Source organism: Phocoena phocoena, chromosome 1 (assembly GCF_963924675.1).
Source record: "Phocoena phocoena chromosome 1, mPhoPho1.1, whole genome shotgun sequence".
Lineage (NCBI taxonomy): Eukaryota > Metazoa > Chordata > Mammalia > Artiodactyla > Phocoenidae > Phocoena > Phocoena phocoena.
In genome coordinates this window covers 95,888,168-95,902,151 of record NC_089219.1, presented here as the reverse complement: position 1 = coordinate 95,902,151, position 13,984 = coordinate 95,888,168, and the positions used below count along the sequence as shown (strand labels likewise).

General features: G+C 38.9%; 1 protein-coding gene across 1 annotated transcript in view; it reads right to left on the bottom strand.

Moving 5' to 3' along the window:
• Positions 1–13,984, bottom strand: part of EEIG2 (EEIG family member 2) — a 105,950-nt gene that overhangs the window by 27,098 nt on the left and 64,868 nt on the right. Inside the window, exons 4-5 of the mRNA XM_065893168.1 lie at positions 12,747–12,863; positions 9,562–9,608 (exon numbers count right to left, since the gene is read on the bottom strand). Of these exons, the coding sequence (XP_065749240.1) occupies positions 9,562–9,608; positions 12,747–12,863 (164 nt within the window). The remainder of the gene's footprint in view (positions 1–9,561; positions 9,609–12,746; positions 12,864–13,984) is intronic.

The following is a 13,984-nucleotide window of genomic DNA, read 5'->3' as shown; positions in this document are numbered from 1 at the left end:
CAACAAGTCATCCCAAAATAGAGGCACTGGACTTTGGGAGCAACGATATATATATATTTTTCCCTTCTTCTCTTTTTGGGAGTGTGTATGTGTATGCTTCTTTGTGTGTTGTCTGTATAGCTTTGCTTTTACCATTTGTCCTAGGGTTCTGTCTTTCCGTTTTTTTTTTTTTTTTAAGTATAGTTTTTAGCGCTTGATATCATTGATGGATTTGTTTTTTGGTTTGGTTGCTCTCTTCTTTCATTATTTTCTTTATTACATAAAAATTATTTTTAAATAAATTTTTACTTTTTTTATTTTAATAACTTTATTTTCTATTTTTCTTTCTTTCTTTCTTTTTTTCTCGCTTGTCTTCTGAGCGATGCAGCTGACAGGGTCTTGGTGCTCTGGCTGGGCGTCTGGCCTGTGTCTCTTGAGGTGGGAAAGCCAAGTTCAGGACATTGGTCCACCAGAGACCTCTCAGCTCCACATAATATCAAACGGCAAAAGCTCTCCCAGAGATCTCCATATCAACGCTAAGACCCAGCTCCACTCAACGGCCAGCAAGCTACAGTGCTGGACACCCTATGCCAAACAACTAGCAAGACAGGAACACAACCCCACCCATCAGCAGAGAGGCTGCCTAAAAGCATAATAAGGTAACAGACACCCCAAAACACACCACTGGACGTGGTCCTGCCCACCAGAAAGACAAGATCCAGCCTCATCCACCAGAACACAGGCACTAGTCCTCTCCACCAGGAAGCCTACACAACCCACTGAACCAACCTTAGCTACTGGGGGCAGACACCAAAAACAACGGGAACTACGAACCTGCAGCCTGCAAAAAGGAGACCCCAAACGCAGTAAGTTAAGCAAAATGAGAGATGGAGGAACACAGAGCAGATGAAGGAGCAAGGTAAAAACCCAACAGACCAAACAAATGAAGAGTAAATAGGCAGTCTACCTGGAAAAGAATTCAGAGTAATGACAATAAAGATGATCCAAAATCTTGGAAAAAGAATACAGAAAATACAAGAAACATTTAACAAGGACCTAGAAGAACTAAACAGCAAACAAACAATGATGAACAACACAATAAATGAAATTAAAAATTCTCTAGAAAGGATCCATAGCAGAATAACTGAGGCAGAAGAACAGATACGTGACCAAGAAGATAAAATAGTGGAAGTAACTACCACAGAGCAGAATAAAGAAATGAGAATGAAAAGAATTGAGGACAGTCTCAGAGACCTCTGGGACAAAATTAAACACACGAACATTTGAATTAAAGGGGTCCCAGAAGAAGAAGAGAAAAACAAAGGGACTGAGAAAATATTTGAAGAGACTATAGTTGAAAACTTCCCTAATATGGGAAAGGAAATAGTCAATCAAGTCCAGGAAGCATAGAGAGTCCCATACAGGATAAATCCAAGGAGAATCACGCCAAGACAAGTATTAATCAAACTATCAAAAATTAAATACAAAGAAAAACTATTAAAAGCAGCAAGGGAAAAGCAACAAATAACATACAAGGGAATGCCCATAAGGTTAACAGCTGATCTTTCAGCAGAAACTCTGCAAGCCAGAAGGGACTGGCAGGACATATTTAAAGTGATGAAAGGGAAAAACCTACAACTAAGATTATTCTACACAGCAAGGATCTCATTCAGATTTGATGGAGAAATTAAAACCTTCACAGACAAGCAAAAGCTAAGAGAATTCAGCACCACCAAACCAGCTTTACAACAAATGCTAAAGGAACTTCTCTAGGCAGGAAACACAAGAGAAGGAAAAGACCTACAATAACAAACCCAAAGCAATTAAGAAAATGGATATAGGAACATACATATTGATAATTACCTTAAATGTAAATGGATTAAATGCTCCAACCAAAAGACACAGACTGGCTGAATGGATACAAAAACAAGGCCCATATATATGCTGTCTACAAGAGACCCACTTCAGACCTAGGGACACATACAGACTGAAAGTGAGGGGATGGAAAAAGATATTCCATGCAAATGGAAATCAAAAGAAAGCTGGAGTAGCAATTCTCATATCAGACAATATAGACTTTAAAATAAAGACAAGAGACAAAGAAGGACACTACATAATGATCAACGGATCAATCCAAGAAGAAGATATAACAATTGTTAATATTTATGTACCCAACATTGAAGCACCTCAACACATAAGGCAAATGCTAACAGCCATAAAAGGGGAAAACAACAGTAACACAATAATAGTAGGGGACTTAAACACCCCACTTTCACCAATGGACAGATCATCCAAAAGGAAAATAAATAAGGAAATACAAGCTTTAAATGACACATTAAACAAGATGGACTTCATTGATATTTATAGGACATTCCATCCAAAAACAACAGAATATACTTTCTTCTCAAGTGCTCATGGAGCATTCTCCAGGACAGATCTTTTCTTGGGTCACAAATCAAGCCATGGTAAATTTAAGAAAACTGAAATCGTATCAAGTATGTTTTCCAACCACAACGCTATGAGACTAGATATCAATTATAGGAAAAAAATCTGTAAAAAATACAAACACATGGAGGCTAAACAATACACTACTAAATAACCAAGAGATCACTGAAGAAATCAAAGAGGAAATCAAAAATATCTAGAAACAAAAGACAATGAAAACATGACAACCCAAAACCTATGGGATGCAGCAAAAAGTTCTAAGAGGGTAGTTTATAGCAATACAATCCTACCTCAGGAAACAAGAAACACCTCAAATAAACAACCTAACCTTACATCTAAAGCAATCAGAGAAAGAAGAACAAGAAAACCCTAAAGTTAGCAGAAGGAAAGAAATCATAAAGAGCAGATCAGAAATAAATGAAAAAAAAATGAAGGAAACAATAGCAAAGATCAGTAAAACTAAAAGCTGGTTCTCTGAGAAGATAAACAAAATTGATAAACCATTAGCCAGACTCATCAAGAAAAAAAGGGAGAAGACTCAAATCATTAGAACTAGAATTGAACAAGGAGAAGTAACAACTGAGACTGCAGAAATACAAAGGATCATGAGAGATTACTACAAGCAACTCTATGCCAATAAAATGGACAACCTGGAAGAAACGGACAAATTCTTAGAAAAGTACAACCTTCTGAGACTGAACCAGGAAGAAACAGAAAATATAAACAGACCAATCACAAGCACTGAAATTGAAACTGTGATTAAAAATCTTCCAACAAACAAAAGCCCAGGACCAGATGGCTTCACAGGCGATGTCTATCAAACATTTAGGGAAGAGCTAATACCTATCCTTCTCAAATTCTTCCAAAATACAGCAGAGGGAGGAACACTCCCAAACTCATTCCACGAGGCCACCATCACCCTGATATGAAAACCAGACAAAGATGTCACAAAAAAAGAAATCTCCAGGCCAATATCACTGATGAACATAGATGAAAAAATCCTCAACAAAATACTAGCAAACAGAATCCAACAGCACATTAAAAGGATCATACACCATGAACAAGTGGTGTTTATCCCAGGAATGCAAGGATCATTCAATATATGCAAATCAATCAATGTGATAAACCATATTAATAAATTGAAGGAGATATTCACAATAGAGAATATCTCAATATGATATTCTCAATAGATGCAGAAAAAGCTTTTGACAAAATTCAACATCCATTTATGATAAAAAAACCTCCAGAAAGTAGGCACAGAGGGAACCTACCTCAACATAATAAAGGCCATATACTACAAACCCACAGCCAACATCGTTCTCAATGGTGAAAAACTGAAACCATTTCCTCTAAGATCAGGAACAAGAGAAGGTTGCCCACTCTCACCACTATTATTCAACACAGTTTTGTAAGTTTTAGCCACAGGAATCAGAGAAGAAAAAGAAATAAAAGGAATCCAAATCGGAAAAGAAGAAGTAAAACTGTCACTGTTTGCAGATGACATGATACTATATATAGAGAATCCTAGAGATGGTACCAGAAAACTACTAGAGCTAATCAATGAATTTGGTAAAGTAGCAGGATAAAATATTAATGCACAGAAATCTCTTGCATTCCTAAACACTGAGGATGAAAAATCTGAAAGAGAAATTAAGGAAACACTCCCATTTACCATTGCAACAAAAGGAATAAAATACCTAGGAATAAACCTACCTAAGGAGACAAAAGACCTATATGCAGAAAACTATAAGACACTGATGAAAGAAATTAAAGATGATTCAAACAGACGGAGAGATATACCATGTTCTTGGATTGGAAGAATCAACATTGTGAAAATGACTATACTGGCCAAAGCAATCTACAGATTCAACGCAATCCCTATCAAACTACCAAAGGCATTTTTCACACAACTATAACAAAAAATTTCAAAATTTGTATGGAAACACAAAAGACCCCGAATAGTCAAAGCAATCTTGAGAAAGAAAAACAGAGCTGGAGGAATCAAGCTCCCTGACTTCAGACTATACTACAAAGCTACAATAATCAAGACAGTATGGTACTGGCACAAAAACAGAAAGATAGATCAATGGAACAGAATAGAAAGCCCAAAGATAAACCCACGCACATATGGTCACCTTATCTTTGATAAAGGAGGCAGGAATGTACAGTGGAGAAAGGACAGCCTCTTCAGTAAGTGGTGCTGGGAAAACTGGACAGGTGCATGTAAAAGTATGAGATTAGATCACTCCCTAACACCATACACAAAAATAAGCTCAAAATGGATTAAAGACCTAAATGTAAGGCCAGAAACTATCAAACGCTTAGAGGAAAACATAGGCAGAACACTCTATGACATAAATCACAGCAAGATCCTTTTTGACCCACCTCCTAGACAAATGGAAATAAAAACAAAAATAAACAAATGGGACCTAATGAAACTTCAAAGCTTTTGCACAGCAAAGGAAACCATAAACAAGACCACAAGACAGCCCTCAGAATGGGAGAAAATATTTGCAAATGAAGTGACTGACAAAGGATTAATCTCCAAAATTTATAAGCAGCTCATGCAGCTCAATAACAAAAAAACAAAGAACCCAATCCAAAAACGGGCAGAAGACCTAAATAGACATTTTTCCAAAGAAGATATACAGACTGCCAACAAACACATGAAAGAATGCTCATTTAAAAAAAAAAAAAAAAAAAAAAAAAAAAAGAATGCTCAAAATCATTAATCATTAGAGAAATGCAAATCAAAACTACAATGAGATATCATCTCACACCAGTCAGAATGGGCATCATCAAAAAATCTAGAAACAATAAATGCTGGAGAGGGTGTGGAGAAAAGGGAACCCTCTTGCACTGTTGGTGGGAATGTAAATTGATACAGCCACTGTGGAGAACAGTATGGAGGTTCCTTAAAAAACTAAAAATAGAACTACCATATGACTCAGCAATCCCACTACTGGGCATATACCTGAGAAAACCATAATTCAAAAAGAGTCATGTACCACAATGTTCACTGTAGCTCTATTTACAATAGCCAGGACATGGAAGCAACCTAAGTGTCCATCAACAGATGAACGGATAAAGAAGATGTAGCACATATATAGAATGTAATACTAGTCAGCCATGAAAAGAAATAAAATTGAGTTATTTGTAGTGAGGTGGATGTACCTAGAGTCATACAGAGTGAAGTAAGTCAGAAAGAGAAAAACAAATATCATATGCTAACATATATATAACGAAATCTAAAAAAAAAAAAAAAAGAAAATGGTTCTGAAGAACCTAGGGGCAGGACAGGAATAAAGACGCATATGTAGAGAATGGACTTGAGGGCATGGGGAGAGGGAAGGGTAAGCTGGGACGAAGTGAGAGAGTGGCATGGACATATATATACTACCAAATGTTAAATAGATAGCTAGTTGGAAGCACCCACATAGCACAGGGAGATCAGCTCAGTGCTTTGTGACCGCCTGGAGGGGTGGGATAGGGAGGGTGAGAGGGTGACGCAAGAGGGAGGAGATATGGGGATATATGTATATGTACAGCTGATTCACTTTGTTATAAAGCAGAAACTAACACCACTGTAAAGCAGTTATACTCCAATAAAGATGTTAAAAAAAAAAAACCCCAAAACGGCACAGTCCTAAAGGAAAGGAAGGGATGGGTAATATGTTATATGAAGATAATTCTGATATATGTGCATGTCTAGGAAAGGAGAAGGCTAATATGTGATATCCTGTTTGTTAAAAGTAATAAAAATAGCAAAGTTTACCCCCCAAAAAGTCTTTATCTATAACTATAATCTCTAAAGTATCAGAATTACATTTGTGGAGATAATACAGGACATAAGAGAATCTACTTTTTGAGCTCTTCAGTATTTGAGTTTCACAGATAGAGAAAATGGCAGAGAAAGGGCCAGAAAGCGAACATTCATAAAAAGCTCCTAAGAAGGAATGATGAATACATTTTCTTCTACTAAATTTTAATGCTCATTTTCTCATTTCACCCTAAACATATTCCACTAGGAAAACATACTGTTACCTAAGAAACCAAAAATTGTTTACTCTCAAAAGAGCAGGAAATAAAGAAAGCAGCCAGGAAATTATGGTTTGAGAGAAAACAGCACAGGAAGGCTAAGTTTTACAAAAATGCATAATTTTAATCAAGAATTGATTTGTGTTAAATATATACATTTTCATCTTTATAAAGTAGTATGTAAATAGAGAACTACATGGATGTTGCTACATGGAAGTTGATGCTTAGGGAATTAATTGTTTTCTTTTCTAGATGTATTTTTTTTCTCAGATATTTATATGATATCTGATTAACTATTTTTTGGTATAAACTTATTTATTTTTGGCTGTGTTGGGTCTTCGTTGTTGCGCGTGGGCTTTCTCTAGTTGTGGTGAGCGGGGGCTACTCTTCTTTGCGGTGCGTGGGCTTCTTATTGCTGTGGCTTCTCTTGTTGCGGATCACGGGCTCTAGGTGCGCGGACTTCAGTAGTTGTGGCACGCAGGCTCAGTAGCTGTGGCTCGCGGGCTCTAGAGCACAGGCTCAGTAGTTGTGACGCACGGGCTTAGTTGCTCCGTGGCGTGTGGGATATTCCCCGACCTAACCCGTGTCCCCTGCACTGGCAGGCGGATTCTTAACCACTGTGCCAACAGGGAAGTCCCTAACTTTCATTTTTAACTATTAAGTGTCTTCAAGATTGCTGACAGGCATCCTATTGCCTTTTCCCATTCAGCTCACTCTCTTGCTCTCTGAGAAGACTTTTACACATTTTTTCCTCTTTGCTCAAACCCCCACCTCCATCTTTCCCATCCTCGCTCTTCAATGATTAGCTCATTTCCTGTATCACTAAGAAAAGGAGCAATTTGAAAATAACTTCTATATGTTTCCACTTCTCATATATATGCATCTGTATCCACACTCTCTGTCTTCATCCCTCTTGACAATCCAAGGACACTGTTCTAGAAATTGACCCTTTTGTCTTCTGCACCACATTTCTCCTTGTCTACTGGACCATTCATATCAGGATACAAGTATGCTGTGCTATCTCCCATTAAAAAAAAAAAAAGATAAAAAGCTGCCCTTAACCCCACATCCTCTTTTTATTTATGACCCCGTTTTTCTGTTCCTTTTTTGTAGCAAAATTCCTCATAAGAATTGTTTACACTCACTGTCTCCAATTTTTCTCCTCCAAAACTTTCTTTAATCCACTCCAACGTGGCCGTAGTCTAAAAGCATTCCACCAGTGCTTGTCAGAGTCACCAATGGTCTCTATACCGCAAAATCCATAGGTCAATTCTCAGCCCACGTCTTCCGTGACCTAATTCCGTAGTGTGTGGCACAGCTGATTACTCCGTCCTTTTTGAAACACACTCTTTACCTGGTTTCAGGACAGTAGTCTCCTTTGGTTCCTTCCTCCTATCTCACTGATTGCTCCTTTGCTGGTTCTTCCCTATCTCACCGACCTCTAACATGCAGGAGTGTCCCACACCTCAGTCTGTGGTCCTTTTCTTTATTTATACTCATTCCCTGTAGGTCATTTAATCAAAGCTCATGGCTTTAACCAGTACCTATGTGCTGATGGTGTCATGATTTCCAAATTTGTATCTCCAGTCTGGGCCTCCCCACTGAACCCTATAATGATATATCCGGCTGCCTAATCAAAATGCCTGGCTGGATGTTAAATAGACATCTCAAACTTAACATGTCTGATACCCAAGCTCCCAACCTGTTCCTCTTGTAGGCTCTCTCATTTCAATAAATTTACACCATTCTTTACTCAGGCCCAAAACCTTGGATTACAAAACAGCCTCCTAACTCATCTACCTATTTCTGCCCTTGGCCCCTTCATTGCTCCCACAAATTGTCTATTCTCTACCTAGGAGCCAGAAGGTTTGATAATTTTACATTTTACTCCTCTGTTTTAAACCCTCCAGTAGCATGTTTTTTTGGGGGGGGGCTGCGCCGTGCGGCACATGGGATCTTAGTTCCCTGACCCGGGATCCAAGCCGGGCCCCGGCAGTGGAAGCATGGAGTCCTAACCACTGGACCGTCAGGGAATTCCCAACACTCCAGTAGCTTTGTATCTCACTCAGATTATAAGTGGCCTATGAGACTATTACTATAATGGCCTACAAGATCCTTTATCATCTGGTGTCATCTCTCATCACCCTTCTCCTCACCCAGTCTGCTCTAGACACACTGGTCTCCTGGCAGTTACTTGAACATGCCAAACACCCACCTCTCTCAAGGCCTTTGTCCTTGTTACCGCTGTCTCAAATGCTCTTTCCCCAAATATCTGCATGGCTTGCTTCCTACCTCCCTCAGGTCTCTGCTCAAATATCACCTTTACCAGGAAGGACTTCCTTGACTATATAAAATAGCAACACTTCTCGCACCATGCCTCTCCTACCCTGCTTTATTTTTCTCCAAAGCATTCATAACTATCTTTATAGTATGTATTTACTTGTTAGCTTGCTGTTTGTTTTCCTCTTAAGAGTACAAACTCCAAGATGTCAGGGACTTGATCTATTTTTTTCACTGCTGTTTCTCTAGTGCAGCCGTCCCCTACCTTTTTGGCAGAAGGGACCTGTTTCCTGGAAGACAAATTTTCCATGGACGGGGGTGGGAGGGTGGGGGGTTCAGGCGGTAATGCAAGCGATGGGGAGTGGCAGATGAAGTTTCGCTGGCTTGTCCGCCGCTCACCTCCTGCTGTGCGGCCCGGTTCCTAACAGGCTGCTGACTGGTACCGGTCCGTGGCCCGGGGGTTGGGGACCCCTGCTCTAGTGTCTATAGATTAGGGCCTAGCACATGGCACTTAATAGGTATTTATTGAAGAAATGACAAATCTACAGAGATCAAATTAAAAAGTTAAATTTGTATAATTTCACCCAAAACCTGAAGATGACAAAAGACCCATGGCTTAAATAATTTAGAGCATGGAGAGTTTGTTTGGTAATAAGTAATAGTAACTTCTGTGAGGGTCAGGTCAGTCTCCTAAAAGAGGAACTATTCCTTCACTGGTATTAGCCTACAAACACTACATAATATGAATGTGAAAATTTAAACAAATAAATCACTATTAAACTTTCAGACAAATAAGTCATTTACTGAGCATCAACTTACGTTTTAAAACATGGGTCACCAGACATCAGTTGCATACTGATTAAAACCTAAACATAAGAAAAAGAAATATTGTAATTATAAAAATCTTGAGAGGAGAAGCCACGTTCTGCTAATCTATGCACCTTCCACATCACCTAGTCCAGTATTTCCTATTTATAAATAAAATGATTACTGAATTGGGTTATATCCAATATTGAACTGCTGCTTTATACAGACATAGGTTAAAAATCATTTTCAACATTAACAACTTTGTCACTGCAAATATAAGAGTGGAAAAGATGGAAACAAAAAGCAAGGGCTTCATCGGTAACAATCTTCTGGGTGTGTGCTGTTCTGGTCTATTTTATCTGTCTTTCCTCCCAGACTCCTGTGGCGTTTAAGTGTCTGGAATGTTTTCCTCCAACATGTTTGCCATAATGATGCTTTCAGGGGTGCCTGCTGGTGGCCTGTAAGAGAAGAATGCTTCTGGCCTTTGCTGTAGCTTTGGACAAGAATGAATGAATGTAGTTTTTAATCATTCATGATTTTATTCATTCATGAAGCGATTATAATATTTTGTAAAGATCAGGCTTAGAAATATCTGATCTTCCTGACACCCGAGCTATTCAAGACCCTTCACCCACAGTAAGAGGCATTTCCTCTGGAGGATTTCTGTATGTGTTTATCCTGAAGACTAAATGCTTAATTCAAGTCTCCACATACCTATTAGCAGCATCTGAAATATGAAATGCACAGGGTTATCTATGCAGTTCCCCATTCTAAGAAGCTAAAGAATAAAAGGACCCAATATTTGGAGAAATGTGAACTCTCATACACTCTGCTAATGGGAATGTAAAATGTTTCAGCCACTTGAAAACCAGTCCGGTAGCTCTGCAAAAGGTTAAAAGCAGAGTTACCATGTGACCCAAGAATTCTGCTCCAAGAGTACTTACTCTTGGATACATGCCCAAGAGAAAAGAAAATATATGCCCACAATGAAACTTGTATATGAATGTCCATAGCAGCATTGTTCATAATAGCTAAAAAGTAAAAACAACAAGGCAAATGACCATTAACTGATGAATAAATAAAATGTGGTACAGCCATACAATGGAATATTACTTAGCCACAAAAAGGAGTGTAGTACTGACACATGCTACACCATGGATGCACCTTGAAAACATTATGCTAAGTTTAGAGAAGCCAGACACAAAACATTACATATTCTATAATCCCATTTATATGAAATGTTCGGAATAGGTAAATCCATAGACAGAGTAGATTAGTGGTTGTTTAGGCTGGGGGGAAGGGAGGAGAGTTGGGGGAAAGTGGGAAGTGACTGCTATTGGGCACATACGAGGTTTCTTTTTTGGGGTGATGAAGATGTTCTAAAATTGATTATGGCAATAGTCGGACACACCTATGAATATACTAAAAACCATTCAACTGTGTACTTTGAGTGAAATGTATGGTAAGTGAATCATAGCTCAATAAAACTATAAAAAATTTAGAAGTACTCAATGTCCTCTACCTACCAAATGCATCAGCTTCTCTCTCAAGCTACTTACTATGTGACTTTAATGTTCTTGCCACCTTCTAGAAAGAAGGAGTTAGCATCTGTAGAACATCCACCCTGCCCCAGAGTATACTAGGCTCTGTGAGGATACTACTGCAAACACATTCTGGGAAACCTACCAGGCCAAGACCTTTTAGAGAAGGTCTCTGGAAACAGCCTCCCCCGCCTCCCAGATTCTGCTGACGTCATCGCAAGCCAATGCCACTTAGCAGCTGAAGTTCTAGGGAGGGCAGGGAAGCTGTGAGTAACCACAGGAAGTTGGTCTACAGACAGAATGATAATGCAGAGAGGCAAGAACAGTCCCTGAGAGGCCTAGAAAGCTCCTTTAGCTCCTGGGAGTTCAGGTCTGGTTGTCACTTCCCACCCTAGGGCTCTATGAAATGTCCTTGTGTTTGAGCTAAAGTTCTCTTCTACATGAGCTAACCTGAGGGATTTCTATTCCATACAACTAGTGTTGGCAAAATCACATACAGTAACTCATTTAGGCCTCAAGAACAGGTCCCTGGGGTAAGTACTGCAATTCCCCTTTTACAGAGGAGGAAACAGTTGGGCTGAGGTGAAGTGCTTACACAGGGCTCCAGAGATCTAAGAACAAACACAGAGCCCTGATGCCATAATCCACGCTCCTGCCACGTGGCTGGGGTTATGCTCCTTAAGCTCCCTAAACCTCTGGCTACTCAAAAAATTCTGGTTGAATGAATGAATGAATACCTAGAGTACTATTATTCAGAAATGGTATATTTTTGTTGGACCAGAATTTAAAGCTTTGCTAATGCTTTCTGAAATGCTGCTATTCTCTAGGTACTGATTGCCTTTTAAGAATCAGCCATAGGATCTTATTGTGTTCTGGGAATAATAATGATAATGGTAATAGTAACAAAAACCTTAACAGTAGTCATGAATTAAGAATCTATTAAGTGCCAGGCATAAACTAAGTGGGTTTGAAAACTGTTAGATATAGGGTAATTCTTTTGTCCACTAACTTCTGACCATTCAGTTTTTATTCAGGATTATTTTCCTTTCTTATCATGAGATAACTTACCATAATGGGGTAAGCCTAACTAAAACTCAGCAAAAGGTTTATCCAGTGAGCTTTACCAGATGCAAGGTACCTTACAAACATTTTCTCTACTGGTTTCATTTAATACTCCAGCTCTCTGAAGTGTGTATTCCCTCTGGGTTCACCAGAATACATGGCTCCTGAAGGTACTTGAAAACAGTAGGGCAGATGCCCAAAGTGAGTTTCACTTGTTGCGAGAGAACCCAGTGACTTCTATGTGCCCACCGCAGCTGCTTTGGAAATCACCTCTTGGGAGCTACAAGCATATTGTAAGGTATTCATTTACGATGCTCCTTCCCTTCCACTCATCAAGTCCTTATGCTGTAGTGGTCGTGTGTACTCTTCCCTGAACGTTTACAGCACCATGTGATCATGAAGGTGAACATTTGTTACTTTTCAGTGCTTCTGTGATTTGGATAGTTTTTTCTTCTACATGGTGAGTATTTCAGTGGTATGTTCAGCTCATGATTTCAATACTGACTCCCATCTTGCCCTTGACAGTATATACCTATGATTATTTAAAGGCAGAGAATCTCACTTGTTGACATGTAAATCTAGAAACGTGCTTACTTTAAGAATGGAATTATCCTGTCTTGTATTTTTGGTATCATAGCCTTCCAGTAAACAGCGACGAGTGGTATTTCCTGATCCAGCAAACTCTGCCAGGTTTAGATCTGCAAAGCCCAGCTATGAAAGAAAGATAATTATATTAATAGAATATCTACTAGGCTTCTATCATATTATCTTTAAAATAAACATTCAATCCATGCTTTAGCCAAGTGGTCTCAAACTTCAGTTATTTGCAGTTTTTGCCAACTTAACAACACCTGTTCTAGTCTTTGCTTAATATTGGGTTGGCCAAAAAGTTTCTTCGATTAATGAATACGTTGTTCAATCAAGTTCTTGGTGAAAATGAAAAATGTGTCTTTTTACTTAAAACCGAACGAACTTTTTGGCCACCCCAAATGTTTGTTAAAAAATTGGCTCCCTTTTTGCAAAAATGTACCACCTATTCTACTCTTGTCTTAAGCAATATGATCTCTGAAATCACATACTTGATTGCTAAATGTATTTTTCTGCACACATTGAAATATATAAGTTAACGTAAAAATAATGCATATTAAACAACTGAAATCACTGCAAGTTAGCAGTGGTGCTCACACCGCTCTATGGGAAATACTAGCAGACCAGTCATGGTCATTTGCACACACATAGAGAAAACCAATCAGACTCTCATCTCCCTGTTCTGGTCTGGCTCTATTCCCAGTTAACCACTGGTGACTGCAGATAGTTAGTTGCAGGTTACTAAGTTCTCACTGCCCACCCAAGAGCAAAATGATTTAAGTGTATCACATACTTCCTTTGGTACAAGCTCCTCCTCCTTTACCACCTTCCACAACATTTGCCTTGCTGGTCCCCCTTGAGCTGAATCTCTCTTTACGAAACCTTCTTCCTTCCTTCCCCACACCAACCTTCTCTGCTGTTACCCAGAAGCTCAGCTTAAACGCATTCCTCCATCTTATTACTACTCGGGTTTGGTCCCCATTTTCTGCAGCTAGCAAAGATTACCCTATGGTCTTTCCTCTGATGCTGCTCAACCCTATTTCTCATTTCCAAGTGGTACAAAAAAAATCACTCCTTTATATCATTATTTTTTGAACAGTCTATTCTATATGACTAAGTGTATACAGTCTTTTAGTAACAAAAAATGTGTTGAGCTTGCAAGTACATCTCCTTGAATATATAATAAAATGTATTATACACGTCAAACCCTGCTTGATTTTAAGTTGAGTGCTGTGATTTTAAGT